Source organism: Doryrhamphus excisus, linkage group LG2 (genome assembly GCF_037039965.1).
Source record: "Doryrhamphus excisus strain RoL-2023G ecotype Guam linkage group LG2, RoL_Dexc_Guam_v1.1, whole genome shotgun sequence".
Classification (NCBI taxonomy): domain Eukaryota; kingdom Metazoa; phylum Chordata; class Actinopteri; order Syngnathiformes; family Syngnathidae; genus Doryrhamphus; species Doryrhamphus excisus.
Genome location: NC_136358.1, coordinates 11,384,992 through 11,404,476, shown reverse-complemented (window position 1 = coordinate 11,404,476; position 19,485 = coordinate 11,384,992). Strand labels below are relative to the sequence as shown.

The following is a 19,485-nucleotide window of genomic DNA, read 5'->3' as shown; positions in this document are numbered from 1 at the left end:
AAGACACAAACGTAAGCAACACTAGCATGGTATAGCTAGCAGTCACATTTCAACTGCAGCATCATGCTAGTTTATCATTGAAAGTTAGGAAAAATAAGACAACTTCCAACTCGTCTCCAGCTGACTGATGGATAGTTGGCAAAGCTTTATTTTAAGACATGTAGCAAAGCCTGCTTTATATCATTGTGTGTATTAGTGTTAAATGGTGGCACCGCCATCACAAAAGACGTCGCGCCAAACATCACCATACGCCACAAGTCTTCTGTTCAGCAAGCTTCGAAGAAACTACATTTAGCGAGATTAGGTTTCGAACCTCTAAAGTCCAATCTCCATCACAAATGGCGTCAAATGTTAGCGATGCTAGCATAGCAAAGTTAGCATAGCAAAGCAAGCCCAGTCACATTATAACCTCATGCTAGGGTAACCTATTCACAGAAGAAATTGATCACATTTGTCCCTTCCATGTCTAGAGCTAACTGGTGGATAGTTGGTATAGAGCTTTATTTTAGGATGCGTAGCAAAGCCTGCTTTATATCATTGTACACATCATTTTTAAATGAGCCTCTAAAGTGGAACCAAATGTTCAGATTTTTACCACCATCATGCCAAACTTCATCGTAAGCCACAAGTCTTGAGTTCAGCTAGATTTGAAGATACAAAATTTAGCTAGCTTTTAAATAAACACCTTTAACGCCTCCAATGTCAAATACTGCAAAGGTTAAAATTTTCCTACGCCTTTTACGTCTGTCATAACTTCAACTCCTTATCACAAACAATGTCAAGAATTAGCGGCACTAGCATAGCTAGGCCATTTACGGTGCTAACATTACCTTCACATTTTAACAGCAGCATCACGCTAGGTTAGCATAGTTGCTGAAGAAAATGATCCAACTTACAGTTCCCACATCTGTAGGTGACTGACGGACAGGGCCTGTTTATAAGAATTGTAGTGACGCCTGTTGTATATCGTTGTATTAGTTTTTGCTGAATGAGCCTCTGAAGTGGCACCAAATGTTCCAAGTTTGAACAACAGGGATTTGAAGATAGAAAATGTTGGTAGCTTGAAAGTAAACACAGTTAGAACCGCTATCGTCAATTACAATTTGGAATTTTGGCCAAATTTTTGTAAATATACACCTCTCAAGTCTACCATAACTTCATCATAAACAAAGTCAAGTGTTAGCGACACGAGCATAGATATGCAAGCTAAGGTGGTAACATCACAGTCACATTTTAACAGCAGCATCATGCTAGGTGACTGCACAGCTGTACCCCGCTTTCCTCCCCCATTCCAAAAACATGCTAGGTTCATTGGCCACTCCAAATTGTCCATAGGTATGAATGTGGGTGAGAATGGTTGTTTTTCTATATGTGCCCTGTGATTGGCTGGCCACCAGTCCAGGGTGTACCCTGACTTTCGCCCGAAGACAGCTGAGATAGGCTCCAGCAACCCTGCGACCCTTGTGAGGATAATCGGTAGAAAATGAATGAATCATGCAAGGTTAGCATAATTGCTAGACTGACCCACGACTGACTGAGAGTTGTCTGAGCTCAATTTTAAGATGTGTAGCGAAGCCTGTTGGATATCATTGTATGCGTTATTATCGAATGAGCCTCTGAAGTTGAACCACCATCATCAAATCTCAACGTACGTCGCAAGTCTTCCGTTTAGTGGTATTCAAAAATGTTGCTGGCTTGTGCATGTGTGCATGTATGCAAAGATGTATAAATATCTTGTTGGACTCTGGCGTTTGTTTATCAAAACGTGTAACTACGTCTTTTGTATTGAATGAGGTCAAATCAATCGCAAGTCAAGAGTTGATGCTAGCATAGCTATGCGAGCTAAGGTGCTAACTGTTAACATTATAACAGCAGCATCATGCTAGGTTAGCATATTTGCTCATCTTGAGCTTACAGCTCCTACAACTAACAGATATGAAATGAACGCTAGCAGAAATTGACATTTGCATCAGAGTTTCTTGGAAAATACAAGGCAGATCATTATAAGCAGCTGGTGGCAAACCTCCTGAAGTCCTACAAAACCCTTGGCTACAATATGTCACTGAAGATAGACTTTTTGTATTACCATTTAGATTTCTTTCCATTGAACTGTGGAGAAGTAAGTGATGAACCATCTGGGAAGCAGATTGAATCCAAACATTTGTGTACCAGGAGTTGGCTTTATTTTAAGATGTTTAGTGAAGCCTGCTTATTTTTTGTTACAAAGTGGTTCCAAAGGCTCATGTAGCTCGGAGGGCAATTCCAAAGCAAGCGTCTGATCTCCATGTTGAAGCAAACCAGGGAAGGAGGAGATTTTTTTTAATGTTTGGCGCTCATAAACAAATGTGACAAATTCACTTTGGCGTAACTTCGCAGTCTACTGTACTTTTTATCATGGTCCTGTTTGTCCTTCAGAGTTCCAGGAATTGTCTTCGGCGTTTGATTCATGCTAGCCATGTCACTTTGATGCTTCCCCGCCTGCCAGGAAATGCGACCCGGCAGCCCCGTTTGATCCATGCCACCTCGGAGCTTGCGCACGCTGCGGTCAGTCCGCCTTTCCATCACAGCTGTCTCCTTTGAGGACGTTTTTTGTGGTGCACAAAACACTTTGTAAACCTCAGTTGGCTTCCACACCCTCCTGGACCAATGACGCAGGATTTTGTCGTGTGCACCCCATCCTTCCCTCCTTCCCTCTCTTCCTTGCTGTCCATCCATCCTCTCATTTGCGCTGTCACCTCTGGGCGAACGTGACAACGTGAGCGCCTTCCACACCTGACACCGTCATTAAAGAGGTGACAGCACGGTTCCCCCACTCCTCGTCCCCCTTCCCCCAGGGGCATTGTCACGGTGACAGGAAGTGGCAGGCCCTTGCGTGACAGTGCTCCGACCTTCGGGTGCCGGGTTCAGGCGTCAGGCGTCACCCTCGCCTGTCAGGGTGGCCGCTTTCCACGCCGTCCTGCTGACTGCAGCGGAAAGAAAAGGAACGTCTTCCTATGTGAGATATACACACGTCAGCATCTTTGTCAGCATCCGTTAATTAGCGTCATGTGGAAAATATTTCAACTTTAAGTACTATTTTATTTGCTTTAATGACTGTATTTGTTATTGTTTTTATTGTTTTAATTATTTTTAAAATTATACAATATTCTTTGAGTGACTACCATATATTATTATCATTTTTATATTATTGTTAATAATATTACTTATCATTACTTATTAGTATATATATTTATAATTTTGTTATTTTTATTATTTTCAATTATTTTCAAGAACTGGACCGAGGGAACACCGAAGATGCACTTTGCTGGATTAATGATCAGTCCGTTCTTGTCGAGTCTCGAGAACAGCATGCGGAGGTGATGCAGGTGCTCTTGTTTAGACCGACTAGCCACCAGGACGTCGTTGAAATACACAAAAACGGACTGCATATCTCTGAGCACCGCGTCCATGAGGCTGGAAGGACTGAGCGCATCCTTAAGTCCGAACGGCATCCGGAGAAATTCGAACAGCCCAAAAGGTGTAATGACGGCAGGGTGTACGGGCACCTGATGGTAGCCCCGCACCAAATCAACCTTCGAAAAGATCTTGCAGCCCGCAAGGTGCGCCGAAAAGTCTTGGACATGGGGAATGGGGTAGCGGTTGGGCGTGGTAGCATCATTGAGGAGGCGGTAATCACCACATGGTTGGAACCCACCGTCAGCCTTGGGCACGATATGGAGGGGGGACGCCCACGGGCTGTCAGAACAATGCCCAAGCGCTCCATATTGTCAAGTCAAGTTTATTTGTATAGCCCTTAATCACAAAAGAGCCCTAAAGGGCTTAACAAGCAGGCAACAGTAGATACAGTAGATAGTAGACAATAGACAACATCCCTGATCTGAACCCCCATCAGGGCAAGGAAAAACTCAAAACCTATTAGGGAAAAAGAAACCTTGAGAATCCCCCTTCTAGAATGACCAGGCTCCAATGGATGTCGAGGTTAACATGTGACAGTTAAATATAACAGAGAGTATAATAGTCCAGGTCCAAGATGTAATGCCATTAGGAGAGTTGGGCAGCCGCGGGTCTTGGAATGATCACCATCCCTCTGCTGCAGCGCCTCCACACGGTAGGCCATGTCAGATGTTGTCCAGTTGAGTCAGGCCAACTTCCAAACAGCCTCTCCTGGACTGGGGTATAGAGAGAGAGAGAGAAGGAGCGGCAGTCAAAACAGGCAGGGAATATTTTTAACCAAACGCTAGTGTAGAAATGAGTTTTAAGTCTGGGCTTGAACATTTCTACTGAGGTAGCAGCTTTAATTTTAACAGGTAGAGCATTCCATATCGTTGGGGCCCACACTCAAAAAAAAAATGTTTAGCCTCAACAAAAAAAATCAACGCAACAGTTTCCATTAGTCTTTCTTAGTTATGACAACTTAATTTGAAATTGCTTTGAACCAACAAACAATATTGCATTGCACGAAATAGCTTTTCCTCTTCACTCAAAGCTTATTTTAAGTAATGCTTACTGAATAATTGTTGTCATAGGGACAACTTTGTTATGTTGAGTCAACTGACTTAATCATTTTATTCAAAGTAGTTTAATGTGTTGTCTACTTAATTATAATAACAATGCACACAGCTTTTTAAGTAGCAGTAACTTTATATATATATATATATATAAAATATATATATATTTAAAAATATTTTTAAATAATGTTTAATATGGTACAAAAGTCCGGACATTAACATATCAAAACATTATATTTAAAATATATATATATATATATTATTTAAAATATATATATATATATATATACACTTCATTTTTTCTTTTTGGTATTTTTTGTACTTTCAAGAAAGACAGTTCAACCACTGCGTTGCAAAAAGAAAGTAAGAAAACAATCTTACATTTCAACTGCTCCTCTGTGACAAAAGTTTGTAATTCTTATGTATGTTTGTGTGAGCAGCTCAAAATAACCACATACAAAGTCTTCATAGATATATAACAGCAAAAGACAACTCGTCCAATGTTATGGCAAGAGACAAACTGCAAAAGAATGAAAGCTGGCAAGTTTCTGACCTGTCACCTTGCTGAGCTTCACGGGAGTGATTTCTTGATAAATGGGATCTCAGGCTACCCCATGTTTTAAATGAACAAAAACAGTGCTGGTGAATGCATGGCAGACGTTCCCCACCATGGCCATGACGCAACCTGTAGTGTCTTAGCAACCCAGTTTGTGTAGAAGTTTCAAATCTACAAAGTTTGCACTCACAACCCATATTTCAAAACAATGACACATTTAACAAATGTAAATCTGATTAAAGTAATTTAAGATTACATCATTGCATTTACATGATTTAAACAGGTAGACAAGATAAAGAATGTACTTACTACTTTGATTTCTCTCAGAACATCAGATCACCATTTGGGGGAAAGTCCAGCTGCACATGTGAATGAACAAAATATTTTTTTTTCTGGGAAAAATGTGGCTGTGGCACTTGGGTAACAGTTGCTGTAGGTAGCAGTTACACGGCTAAACTAGCTCAGAGGAAGAATACAACTAACATGTGGTAACAGTGCTATACAAGCTGGCAGTCACATGTCACAAACAATTTATCTCAATGAAAGTCTACTGTGACTAATTTAAAGCCATCACTTCAGTAGAACAATTAAAAATACATTTTACTCACCATGAAATGTTGCTTCAGCCTCCTGCACTGTCTTGTCTTGTAGGAGATGGAACTTAAAATGGAAAGGTTAATGTTGAGAAAAATTATGTTACCAAGCTAAATTTATTAAGTCATGACAACTTGAATTTTGTTTTAAGCTTACCAACAATAAAATTTGAGTGTATATGACATGCTAAATTAAGTTCATGTAATAGCCAACATTATTATTTGAACATAACTTAAAAAAATAAAGTTAGCAACTTAGAAAGTTTATCTAAATCAATTAATTACATTTTTTACATTGCATTTATGTATTAAATCAAGTGGTGTCAAAAGATACTCTGAATTATTTTTTAGAGTGCAAATAGAAAAGGCTCTAGAGCACGCATACTTCTTTCTGGCTCTCGGGATTGTCAAAAGGCCGGCGTGTTATAGGTTTCTAGACGGAGCATAGGGTACAATTAGGTCAACCAGATCCAAACCATGTCATACTTTGTAAACAAGAAGCAGAACCTTAAAGTCACATCTTAAATGAACTGGGAGCCAGTGCAGGATATGCAGAAATATTGTCAAACTTACGCGTCCTTGTAAGAAGTTGTGCTGCAGCATTTTGTACTAACTGTTGAGACTTGCCATCGGAAGACCAAAAAGTGGTACCAGTGAACTCCGACTTGGCGACTGCCAACTTCGCAGGGTCGAGGCGGTGGGCTCGGGCGTGGACAGGGGGGGGTCCGTGGTGTCAATGTGGTGTTCGACCAAGGTGGGGTTGGTGAGGCTGGGGAACTCCTTGAGGAGGCGCTGGAAGTCGTCGTCCTCTGATTGTGAGCAGCAGAGGCCATCGTACTGCCCTCCGTCCCAGACACAGGCATGGGACGAAAGCGTGAACGCATCCACCAACCGGCCGTTCTTAATGTCCACCAATAATCCGTGTGCGTAGAAAAATTCTGCACCGAGGAGGGGAAAACAATGTGTGCCAAAGTGCTGTCCGCCGAAGTGCAATTCCACCGCACAAGTTCCATAGGTCTGAATGGTGGGCAGGGGCCAGAGCCAGTCCGTGCCCGCCCCCTGCGATGTCTGTGGCTGTCGTGGCAGTCGAGAGTAAGTCCTTAACAGCCGGTTTGCTGTGCCTGCGCCCAGGGCCTCTACTGAGCGCAGGCCCCCCTGTTTCCTGCAACTTTATTGTGTCAGAGTGAGAGGTCTCACTTGCTCATATTTTGTATTTGCTGAACGTTTGTGGGCGAGTTTAAGAGCTAATATGTTAATAATAAAGAAAAATAGTCATACAAAAATATACTTGTTGACTGTATTGTTTTAAATAATGGCCCATAGCTACTATTAGTAGTAGTAGTAGTAGTAGTATTACTAGTAGCAGTATTACATGATGATAATATCGCTTATTGTGGTTATTATTGCTGTCATCAGGTATTAAGAATGACTCCTGTAAGATTTATCGGGGTTGTTTTGACATGTTTGAGTTCCTCTGCTGCTGTCAGGTTTCTCCTTCCGTGTCACCCGTCAAGCTTTCTAGCAAGGTCACACAAGGTCAGGAGAAACACGGGTGCCTGGTCACGCTCTTCCTCCTCCTTGACCTGTTATGCTAATCCGACAAGAAGTGTTTTCTTGCATTCCTGCACTTTCCTGGCAGCTCCTTGCTGGCTTGTGTGTGCAGACAACGGCTCATTTGTCCCAGAGGAGAGGATGGAAGCGACGCAGCAGAGCACACCCTCCACATCTCCACACACACAAAAACACCACAGTCTGTTTTACAGCGTAGCAAACATACCTGCAACCTACATTTTTTTGCGTCTGGCACAAAAGTCAGAAAAAGAACATGATAGAATGAGTAAAATATGGTGGTCGTAGTGTGATGGTCTGGGGCTGATTTGTTGCTTCAGGACCTGGAAGACTTGCTGTGATAAATGGAAGCATGAATTCTGCTCAAGGAGAATGTCCGGTCATCTGTTGGTGACCTCAAGCTGAAAGCAACTTGGGTTGTGCAGAAGGACAATGATCCAAAACACACCAGCAGGTCCACCTCTGAATGTCTGAAGAAAAACCAAATGAAGACTTTGGAGCGGCCTAGGCCAAGTCCTGAGCTGAATCCTATTGAGATGCTGTGGCATTCAAAAGGCTTCATGCTGGAAAAGCCTCCAATGTGGCTGAATGACAACAATTCCTGGAAGAGACTCATTGCAAGTTATCACAAACGCTTGATTGCAGTGGTTGCTGCTAAGGGTGGCCCAATCACTTATTGGTTTTAGGGGGATATCACTTTTTCACACAGGGACACGGAGATACAGACTTTTCCCAAACTGCATATAGTGTGTAGTTGTATTATCACACACTAATGTACACTAGCGTGTTCATGCGTGTTGTGCTTTTCATGTTTGTCTACCACATTGGGACTCCTCTTTCCTGCGGCATCCATTCCAATCACATGCAAATGCTTCATGGCCGATTATGCAAATGAGACAGTGAAACACTGTTCTAATGCTCCTGTTTAACTCACGCTGAGTATTTAGGAATATTTCCTGCTTGCTTGTACTGCATGTGTGTATTTGTGAATAGAACTGTCATGTTTGTTTTCACGAGCAGTGCAGGTGCAAGCGGAGCTCACCGGTCCTCACCTCTCAGGTCCTCCCAGCTCGCTGCACACGTGCCAGACATATGGTGTCCATCTGGACGAGGCCAGGGTGCCAGAATATGTGAATGGTTCATATTTGAGGGCGGGGTGGAGGCTTTGGGTCATCTCGAAGTCAGCAAGGGGTGGAGGGAACATAAGATCCCCGCATTTGAGGTGTTTATTTATGACAAAGAAGGAGTCTTTGTGGAGCGGCGTGCCGTCAGCCTTGGGCTGCTGAGCCGTCACAGCTGCGTAACCTCAACCCTCGCCCAAACCTTCGTGACTGGTCGCCGTGCCCGCCCGGCGCTCCGCTGACCTGGAAGCACGTTAGCTCACATCACCGAAAAGTGGAGCTGCCTCTGCGAATTGCGTGTCGTGTTGTGTGTTTTTTTTTAGGTCTCTTTGTCTTTGTGAGGTTGGAAAAAAACACTAAATTGTGTAATGTGGAATGTGGGAGGAAACCGGAGTACCCGGAGAAAACCCACGCATGCACAGGGAGAACACGCAAACTCCACACAGAAAGATGGGATTGAACTCGGGTCTCCTAGCTGTGAGGTCTGCGCGCTAACCACTCGACTGCCGTGCAGCCTAATTCAATACCAAGGACATATTTTACACTTTTTTTGCACAAGAGGCTAAAAGAGGTGATGAAGAAACTGCACATTAATGGATGTCACTCTTAGAGTCTTTTTAAGCCATGATCACGGCCACAAGGTGGCAGAGGTGCATTTGATTTTGAGGTCGGATCCAAATGTGAAAATTTAAAAGAAATTGTTATTTTCATGTAGAAAAACTCAACTCTTTTGTCCTGTTTATGTTGGTATAGTTGTTTAGATATAGTTAGTACTTATAGTTGTTTAGATAGTTGTGTCACGTTCGCACTTGAGGGCTTTGCCATGCGACCCCAGGATGCAGATAACAGGATAGCACAACAACCACTACAAAACAAGCCAAACCAAAGACAATGACGCCACAAACGAAAGCGCACACACCTGAACTAAATAGGGAGTGTGAAATTAGGGACAGGTGCGTGAAATGAGCCTGGATAGAGAAAACGGAAGGGAACAAGAAAGGAAGTAGTTATAAAATAAGGGCATGGACACCGGAACAGAGGCAAAGAAGTAAAAAAGCTGTCACAAGGGGGTAACCCACATTGTGACAAGTCAATGCAATGTTTTGCTATAACATAAGCAAAACATTTGTGTTTAAGTGAAAGTTGTATCTTTTCACAATAAGCTGCTTTTTCCCTTTTTTGGTTGGGAACTGATATTTTCCTGAAACTTACGTATGATCTACTACTGATTACTAGAGGACGCAAAAAGGTAGAAACCAATTTTTTTTCTATGATGAAAGACGGGAGTCTAATCTTTCTATCATATCGCAAGCCTCAAACTTACCACTTCTATCACTCACACAAACACAGGAGGTCCCACACACGGCAGACATGCTTGTTCTGTTCAGTGTTGCCAACTTAGCTGCTTTGTCGTTATGTTTTGCGAGTAATCAGACTTTTGGGAACTCGGGCGTGCAAGCACATGTCACTCTTCTCAACAGGCAGCATTTAAAAAGCACTGAGAAGCGGCTCCATCTTGTTTGTGACTTTGATAAAAGGACAAAAAGAAGCAATGGAAGGAAGTTATTGTGCAGTTCTATTTGTTTTGTTTTTCATGTTTTTTGTTTTGTAAATGCGTATGCAAATTTCAAAAGTCCCAATAACTTTGCCAGATTGTCGGCGCCGGACTGCAGACGGGCTTCACGTCGGTATGATGTGAAAGACGTGTGCCAGGTTGTTTGCTGTGTGGCTTTAAAAGATTGTAAATAAAGTTGTTTGAGATCCATCAACATGGGTGGCACTCAAATGATGACGGATGGGACCCCGCCAGTCGTCACTTAACGCCTCGACTTGCTCATCTAATGCTTCATGGGGCGCGTAAGGGATGATTTCACTCACAGCATTTATTACCAGTTTATGCAGAGACAGTTTTCATCCTTTCAAGAAGAAAGGCAAATTTTGTGAATTGTTTTATCTTCACAAAAGGAAAAAAATCACCCAAGCCTCAGAGCTAAACGTCTTCAACCGTAACTACATAAGGAAAGATTGGTAACATGAAGTAAGGCCAGCCTACCTCATTCCTTTTTGCCAAATTAGCATATGCAAATGTGACTGACACGCTAACTCCAGCAGCCTGGAGAACCTCGCTCCATACACTTTTGTTGCAATATTTACATCAAACTTCAGTATCCTGCATTAACAGAAGTTAGAGTAGCAGACTTGGACAGGTTGGAATGAATGAAGTCTTGTTGAGTTCACTGTGGGAACGGAACTGCAGGAGTCTGTTGGAGATGGAGCTCTTAATAGCATTAGGAAGTGTCTTCAAACTTTTGACAGTCAAAAGAATGATCTTGCTTAGTAGTGTCAGCAAGTGTCTCCAAACTTTGGACGTTTCACTTTCACTTTCATTTAGAAACATGAGAGCATTAGGCTAGGGTTAGAGATAGGCGGGTTGGAGTTGGGGTAGGATTAGGGTAGGGTTAGGGGGTTAGGGTTAGAGTTAGGGTAGGGTTGGGTTAGGTTAGGTTTAGGCATAATGAGCCATTGCTTGCACATTGACTTCGTCCAGAAACGTAAGGAAAATGGATTTTCCAACCTTTGGGTTTCTGCATATTTGGATTCATATATTTTATTCTCTCCTTATCTGACAGCCACGGCAATGAGCCCATTGTGCTCCCCTCCGCATCTCCAGCCGCGGGGCTCGCCACGCCGCTGTGGCAGTCTTTTATTGTGTTTGCACTTCCGGTACCCTCAAACCCCGCCGAGCCAATCACGGCGCAATCGCCTGTTGCCATGGCGACTACCTGTTAATATTCCAGGAGAGTTTTCTCAGTGGTGGGGGTAGATGGCCGCGCTCGTCCTCTCCGGGAGAGAGAAATCGATTCCTGCAGGAGAAGAGAGAGAGGAAAAAGAAAAAGTATTAGCGTTCGATGCTGGACCACCTGCACATCATCACCATGGTGGATCCGTGTGACCTAATTGACCTTGACCTGTCAGTACCAGAGGGCTTACCGCCACTCAGGATGTGCATCATCTTGCCTCCTTTGTGCGACCAGCATGAGTTTTACAATTGACCCCCTGCTTCTGTGGCTGCGTTGCAAGGTCCGGCATGAAGGAATGCCACCCTCCCTCCGAGTGGCGTACATGAGGGGTCAAACAGAAGCCATTATGGCCTCTGGTCTCCATGGACGTTTTCTCCATGGCGTTTTCCCTTGCCCAAAGACACTTGACAAATGTCACCATAAAAAGTTAGTGAAGCTTGGAGAAAGTTCATTAGGTACACAATCTAATACATTTGAACCCATCCGAAGCCCATTTGGACTACGACACTGGGACCATCACTCAGTGCGGTGTGCCTCTGCGCCACAAAAACAAATTTGTATTTGTGGCGCTCCACTGCTGACAGGAAGTGAGGTCACAAAGCCGCTCTTCATGTTTATGGTGACCCAAGCGGATCAGATATTCCATATGCGGGCACGAAGGAGAGATAAGACGTTGTCGCCGCCGCAGTGGGAGGTGTTTGTGTGTCTTTGTGGTTTGACGCCATGAATAATTCACCAGCAGTCCCGATAAGAAGAGAAGGGCTCGGGCGGGAGGTGACGGCTTGACGAGTGTGAATTATTCAGCCTTGTTTTGTGAAGGCGAGGCTGCGACGTTCAAGGAAACGAGAGCGGAATTCTCTTTTCCTCATGGGGTTTTTCTCATTGCTGTTTACGCCAGGAAAAACAAGATAGGGAAGTAGCTGCTTAGGTGTTTGCACGCCGCTTTACGGGATTAAATACTCAAGCTGGTTATCATGGTAATTTTCCATTGTCTAAATATGGCAATGGTACCAAAATAACACCACTTTTTGGCAGCCTTCTGTCGGGGTGCAAGTGCGTGGTACCTAAAGGGGCGGGGTTTGACAGCATGCAGTGCAGTGATTGGTGTACATGACTGATCTGTGTGGAGTTTGCATATTCTCCCCGTGCATGTGTGGGTTTTCTCCAGGTACTCCGCTTTGCTCCCACATTCCAAAAACATGCTAGGTTAATTGGCCACTCCAAATGAATGGCTGTTTGTCTATATGTGCCCTGTGATTGGCTGGCGACCAGTCCAGGGTGTACCCCGCCTCTCACTTGAAGACAGCTGGGATAGGCTCCAGCACCCCCGCGACCCTTGTGAGGATAATGCATGAATGAATGACAAGGTTCTCCTATTTGGCCATATACATATGGCTACCATCTATTATCTATGGGAAAACATGCAAGATGGCTGGATTAGCCCGATGCTGTGTTTAAGGATTAGCCTGATGCTGTGTTTAATGTAACTGTCAGGAACAGACGACATGCCCCACCAGGTGACGTACGTGGTGAATGAGGCGCACGGCGGCCTCTGATGGCAGTCCATCTCTCCTCCCTCTTTGCCACTTGCACCGGTGGGAGGGATGGAGGTGTGGGTGTGTCGCGCTGCGCCAGACTGCACGGCTCACAAAAAATTGTGCAAAGTGCAATGGCCACACCATTTTTATTTTATTTGTATTTATTTATTTTATTTAACATTTAGACAACAAATGTATTTAAGTTAAATTAACTCAAGTTGCTCTTTCACTACCAATGCCGACTGGGAGTGTTGGAATCGTCTTCCTGTCACTCAGAGTCTGTCTGTCCTCCCTCTGCAGGTGTGCTGAGCCTGCCTGAGAGTCTCACCCTCCATCGGGACCAGCAGCGCTCGGGCCGGGGCTCCGACGGGGGCGAAGGTCATGGCTACACGCAGGCTGAACTGCGCACGGTTGAGCAGTCGCTGCTCGCCACGAGGGTGGGCAACATTGCCGAGCTGAGTAAGTATAACTTTTTTGCAGCTTATCGTCACGATGGTCAATGATGAAATAAATATATTGGTGATGAAATCAAAATTTTACTTAATAATTTTTTTGTGAAAGTTTAAAATGTTTTCCTTGTGATTTAACATTAATTACGTAATATTAGAATTATCAGTTTAATTGGCGTTTTCATTAATTTCATTTTGTGAAACGAGTGGCGCCACCTACAGGCGGGCCAAGGCATTGCACCACCGGAGTCACAAAGTCAGTTGCTTTTTTTAATCTTTTTCTTTATTTTAAAGAAAAGTCAGGACTCTTGAAGAGATTGAATTGTTTTTATTTCATTACACGGTTTTCCTACAATTATTTTAAATGTACAGTATTTTATTACTTTTTTGTAAATCAAATTTTTTTTACAAATGTTTTCTACTTATTAGGATTTGTGTTTTTATTTGTTTTATACATTTCTTTGAATTTCCTGAGATAGTATTAAATATGAAATAATGTATACAGCATATAATAACTTATGTCAATGTCAGTAGTGTGCACTGAATGAAATGCAACTGCTTGTTATTTTGCTATTTTTCCCGCACTAACGTCCTGTATATCAGCAAAAAAAGCAGATTTAAAAAGAAATGTGTTTCTAATCTACATACAGTATGACACTAACCTCTAATTGCGCTTTAATGTTTGCTTCAGCTGACGGCTATTTCAGACGATTAGGGTGCTCTTCCCCTGGCTCCAGCATGCTCACCCCTCCCCACCCCGTACCCCCCACCCCGATAACACCCACCAGTAGCCAGCGGGCAGGATATGTTCTGGTGCAGCTGTTCTAACACCTGCTGATGTGGAACCTTTGAGTCCAAGGTCAGCGCCCGCCAGGCATTTGCAAGTCCAAAACGACAAATATCCCGAATATGAAGCGACTGGCTGCGCATGTGTCGCCCCGGTGCATGTCTTCTTCTTATCAAGAACCGATTCTTCACACTCTCCCGGTCCTGCGAGAGCTCTTAAAGCAGTCAATCAAGCTCCCACAGCGTGCTCCATGATCCATATGTTGTAATGTTCCCCAGGGATTGGAATGTCTTTTAATGGAATAGCCACTTACTGGCAGAGATTCGCTCAGATGTGTCAAATTTCATCTCCAGGCCATCTATTTTTTTAACTCCGGCCTACGTCATTTGTCTTCATCCAGCAATGTCTGACCTTCTTTTGTATTGGTGTCACACAGTGGAGAAGGCGAGAGATGTTAAAGTAACATACCTTGGAACCTTACTGCGAGAAAAAGTTATTCCATTATCTCATTCACTACGTAGTAGACTATTTCATCAACCGATCCCAACAATGCATTCACAGCTTTTACTTTTCTTTTGTGCAAGAGGCTGACACAGGTGATGATGCAACACCTCACTAGTGAATTGGGCTTGAGGGCAATTTTAATGCCATGAGAATGGCAACTTGGTGGCAGAAGCGCATCATGAGAGGAAGCAGAAGAGGAAGCTGTTAACGGCCCGCCACACCACAAAGATGATGTAGGGATCTTTTAACACAATAATTGTTAATTGTCAATTGTTATATTTGGAATAAAAAAGCATGTTTATGTTGGTATAGTTTACCTATGGTAAACCTTACCTATGCTGTAATGTGGATTACTAAAAATGGCTGGGATTGAATGAGTTAATATAAAACATTATAAATAAATAAAACATTCATTCATTTTCAACCGCTTATCCTCACAGGGTCGCGGGGGGTGCTGGAGCCTATCCTAGCTGTTTTCGAGCAAGATGCGGGGAACACCATGGACTGGTGGTCAGCCAATCACAGGGCACAGAGCCAGCCAATCACAGGACACGTATAGACAAACAACCATTCTTCGGGCGAGCCAGCCAATCACAGGCACATATAGACAACCATTCCCACCCACATTCATACCTATGGACAATTTGGAGTGGCCAATTAACCTAGCATGTTTTTGGAATGAGGGAGGAAACCGGAGTACCCAAAGAAAACCCACACATGCACGGGAAGAACATGCAAACTCCACAGAGATGGCCAAGGGTGGGATTAAACTCGGGTCTCCTAGCTGTGAGGTCTGCACGCTAACCACTCGACCCCCGTGCAGTCCTTAATAAACATTTTGTTTATTAAGGACTGCAATTCTTAAAATGCTATTGAAATATTACATTTGCACACATTCACAGTTAAATCCCACTGAAATAAATTCATTATGATGTTTAGAAATGCACATTTGAGTTGTATCTAGTACCTAATGAAGTGTCCCCCATCGGACATCTTCAGAATTTATTGCCGTTGGTGTTCTTGGCTCTTGCGCGTCCTCCAGCATCCTTTTGGCAGCGCCTCCGAAGGCAGAAGCGTCATTCCAAGAAAACACCAACAATCACAAGGATGACGACAGGCGGTGAGGATCCAAGCGTGCTCGCCAAGGCTTCGCTTGAAACCATGAAGCCATTAAGCCCAAACAAGATTGTCCTCGTTTCCCCACAAACGTCAAACACCATTGCTCCGCCTCCTCGCACTGGGATGTCCTTGTTCCTGCACTCTCACCTCTGGCTGACGCGAGGGAATGAACATTAGTGATTATAAGTTATTCAAGATGGACATGCTCTGGCAGTGACCCCAAAGTGGGCGGGGCCACACACTGTTGTTGTTGTCTTCCTGTATATATAAATATCCTTTCATGGCATAGAACACAGCACAGTTGGTCATTTTGGGTTGTATTGTTTCCGTATATGGGGTGTTTCACCACTCGTTTAACATGCTGGCTAATCAAGAGCGCAAACTGAGAAGACCTTCATTAAACGCCACAGTGAGCAAAAATAAATAATTACACAGAGCTTTTAAAGAGCCTGAGAGTGCTTCTAGTGGGAAGAATCTTTCACTTCGGATAGACAGAGGCTACGATGGCAAGAGGGCCTTGTTTGTTTATGATTAACTCGTTCAATCCCTGCCATGTCCAAAGACAGTACTGGCCATTGAAGACCATTTCGCTCATCTTTCAAGACATGCAGAATATTGTCTTCTATGGCTACATAAACATGGAACCTACCAAAAGAAAGACTGGACTCCCATCTTCTATCAGAAGAAGAAAGTTTGTTTCTACCTTTTTCCGTTCTGTAGTAATCAGCAGTAGAACATACAGTGCATCCGGAAAGTATTCACAGCGCTTCACTTTTTCTACATTTTGTCATGTTACAGCCTCATTCCAAACTGTATTAAATTAATCTCTTACCTCAAAATTCTACACAAAATACTCCATTATGACAATGTGAAAAAAGGTTTTTTTGACATGTTTTGAATTTATTAAAAATAGAAAACAAAAAAATCACATTTACATACGTAAGTATTCACAGCCTTTGCTTAATACTTTGTTGATCCACCTTTGGCAGCAATTACAGCCTCAAGTCTTTTTGAATATGATCCCACAAGTTTAGCACACCTATCTTTAGGCAGTTTTGCCCATTCTTCTTTGCAATAAGTCTCAAGCTCCATCAGGTTGGATGGGAGACGTCTGTGCACAGCCATTTTCAGATCTCTCCAGAGATGTTCGATCGGATTCAAGTCTGGACTCTGGCTGGGCCACTCCAGGACATTCACGGAGTGGTTCTGAAGCCAATCTTTTGAGATCTTGGCTGTGTGCTAATGTCTACTGTCTATATGGTCAAGGTACATGACCAGTCTACTGAGGTCAAGAGCGCTCTGGAGCAGGTTTTCATCCAGGATATCTCTATATATTGCTGCATTCATTTTCCTTCTATCCTGACTAGTCTGCCAGTTCCTGCTGCTGAAAAACATCCCCACAGCATGATGCTGCCACCACCATGCTTCACTGTAGGGATGGTATTGGCCTGGTGATGAGCAGTGCCTGGTTTCCTCCAAACATGACGCCTGGCATTCACACCAAATAGTTCAATCTTTGTCTCATCAGACCAGAGAATTTTGTTTCTCATGGTCTGAGAGTCATTCAGGTGCTTTTTGGCAAATTCCAGACGGGCTGCCATGTTCCTTTTACTAAGGAGTGGCTTTCGTCTGGCCACTCTACCATACAGGCCTGATTGGTGGATTGCTGCAGAGATGGTTGTCCTTCTGGAAGGCTCTCCTCTCTCCACAGAGGAACGCTGGAGCTCTGACAGAGTGACCATCGGGGCCTTGGTCACCTCCCTGACTAAGGCCCTTCTTCCCCGATCGCTCAGTTTAGAAGGCCGGCCAGCTCTAGGAAGACTCCTGGTGGTTCCAAACGTCTTCCATTTACGAATAATGGAGGCCACTGTGCTCATTGGGACCTTCAAAGCAGCAGAAATTTTTCTGTATCCTTCCCCAGATTTGTGCCTCAAGACAATCCTGTCTCGCAGGTCTACAGACAGTTCTTTTGACTTCATGCTTGGTGTTTGTGCTCTGACATGCACAGTCAACTGTGGGACCTTATATAGACAGTTATTATATTTCCAAATCATGTCCAATCAACTGAATTTACTGCAGGTGGACTCCAATTAAGCTGTAGAAAGATCTCAAGGATGATCAGTGGAAAAAAGATGCACCTGAGCTCAATTTTGAGCTTCATGGCAAAGGCTGTGAATACTTATGTAAATGTGGTTTTTTTGTTTTCTATTTTTAATAAATTCAAAACATGTCAAAAAAAACTTTTTTCACATTGTCATAATGGAGTATTTTGTGTAGAATTTTGAGGTAAGAGATTAAATTAATACAATTTGGAATGAGGCTGTAACATGACAAAATGTGGAAAAAGTGAAGCGCTGTGAATACTTTCCGGATGCACTGTAGGTAAGTTTCAAGGAAATATCAGTTCCCGACCTGAAAAGGGAGAAAAGCAGCTTTTTGTGACAAGATACATTTCTGGCATAACTTTGACACAAATATGTCAAATAGCTAAACAACTATACCAACGTAAACAACACCAAAAATGGATTGTTTTACATCAAAATGACTATTTATTTACAAATATAACACCCTCAACTCTGATTGATTAAAATTTGCACCTGCATTGATTAAAATGTATTAAAATTTACTTCTGCATGCTACACTCCTCCACGCTACACTTCCTCCTTCCTGTCTTAAAAGCGCTCTGAAGTGTTAATTAGTGTTCTTAGTGGAGAGTTGCATCATCGCCTCTTTTTGCCTCACACTAAAAATATGTATAAATGCCAAGTTGGGATTGGGCATTCAGGATTATGAAACGTATAAATACGTCTTCGGTAGGGGTGCTCCGATTGATCGGCCCCTCCGCCGATCAACTCCGACCCCGCTGCAGCATCCAGACCAACCATGTCTGCAGTGTGGGACTTCCTGTCTTTGTGAGAGTGATAGAAGTTTTGCGGCCTGCAAAACGTGCCTCAAAAAATGTCTTTGAAAAGCTTAGATTGGGGGCAAGCCCCGGTCTCAACTCGCTGTACTTGCTAGAGTGGGCAAATTTGGGTAGAATAACGCCTCCGTGATGTGGGGTTCAGATTTGGGAGCATGCAGGGGCTACGTGGGGCTACAGATGACAGGGAGTTGGCTGCATCTAGTACGCTTCAGAAGGCAGCGGATGCGGCCGGAGGGGCCCAGCAGAGGTGAATAAACCTGCTTTTTATTCAGGATTTCAGTGAATAGCGTGAGAAGACTAGAAATAAATGCATTGTGAAATAGAAAAAGTGCCTTGTGGATACCAGCATATTGTTCATGTTCTGGTAAAACAAGCATGTTGGCTTTGTTTGGCTTGGAATAAGCTGTGGAAATAAATGTTACCAAGCTGGGTAGCTCTTGGACATTTTCATGGCAGCATAAAACCCTGATCGGTGCCTTGCACTATAAATAAATCGAATCACTATTATTATTATTATTATTATTATTCATTTTCTACCTCTTGTCCTCAGGAGGGCCGCGGGAGTGCTGGAGCCGATCCCAGACAAACAACCATTCACACTCACATTCATACCTATGGAAATTTAGAGACGCCAATTAACCTAGCATGTTTTTGGAATGTGGGAGGAAACCATATTGTCTTTCTTCTTCTTCTTCTTCTTCTTATTATTATTATTATTATTATTTTCCATCGTATATTTTGTATAGTTGAGCTGGTTCTACGACTTAAAGTCCTACCATAAGTTAAAGTGGGCTGTCTTAAGTAATGTGCTATTCTAATGATGAGGACACAAAATACACGTTTATGATTTGAGTCTATTTGAAATCTTTTGTGAATGAAAAAATAGATTTTGTGTGTGAAAAAAAACTATACGAACTGATATCTAATTGTTCTGTCAACATCCACTGATAATGTTGAAAATCCCTGATTAAAAAGCCATATCTTAATCTTAAATCTCTTCACGGTTTGTCCAATAGA

The 19,485-nt window shown here is 43.1% G+C and overlaps 1 protein-coding gene across 2 annotated transcripts in view; it reads left to right on the top strand.

The window, feature by feature from the left end:
* LOC131124858 (ankyrin repeat- and BTB/POZ domain-containing protein 3-A-like) overlaps positions 1 to 19,485 on the top strand; it is a 135,097-nt gene that overhangs the window by 55,863 nt on the left and 59,749 nt on the right. For both annotated transcript variants that reach the window (XM_058065760.2, XM_058065762.2), the window contains exon 3: positions 12,987 to 13,145. In XM_058065760.2, coding sequence (XP_057921743.2) covers positions 12,987 to 13,145 — 159 coding nt within the window. The remainder of the gene's footprint in view (positions 1 to 12,986; positions 13,146 to 19,485) is intronic.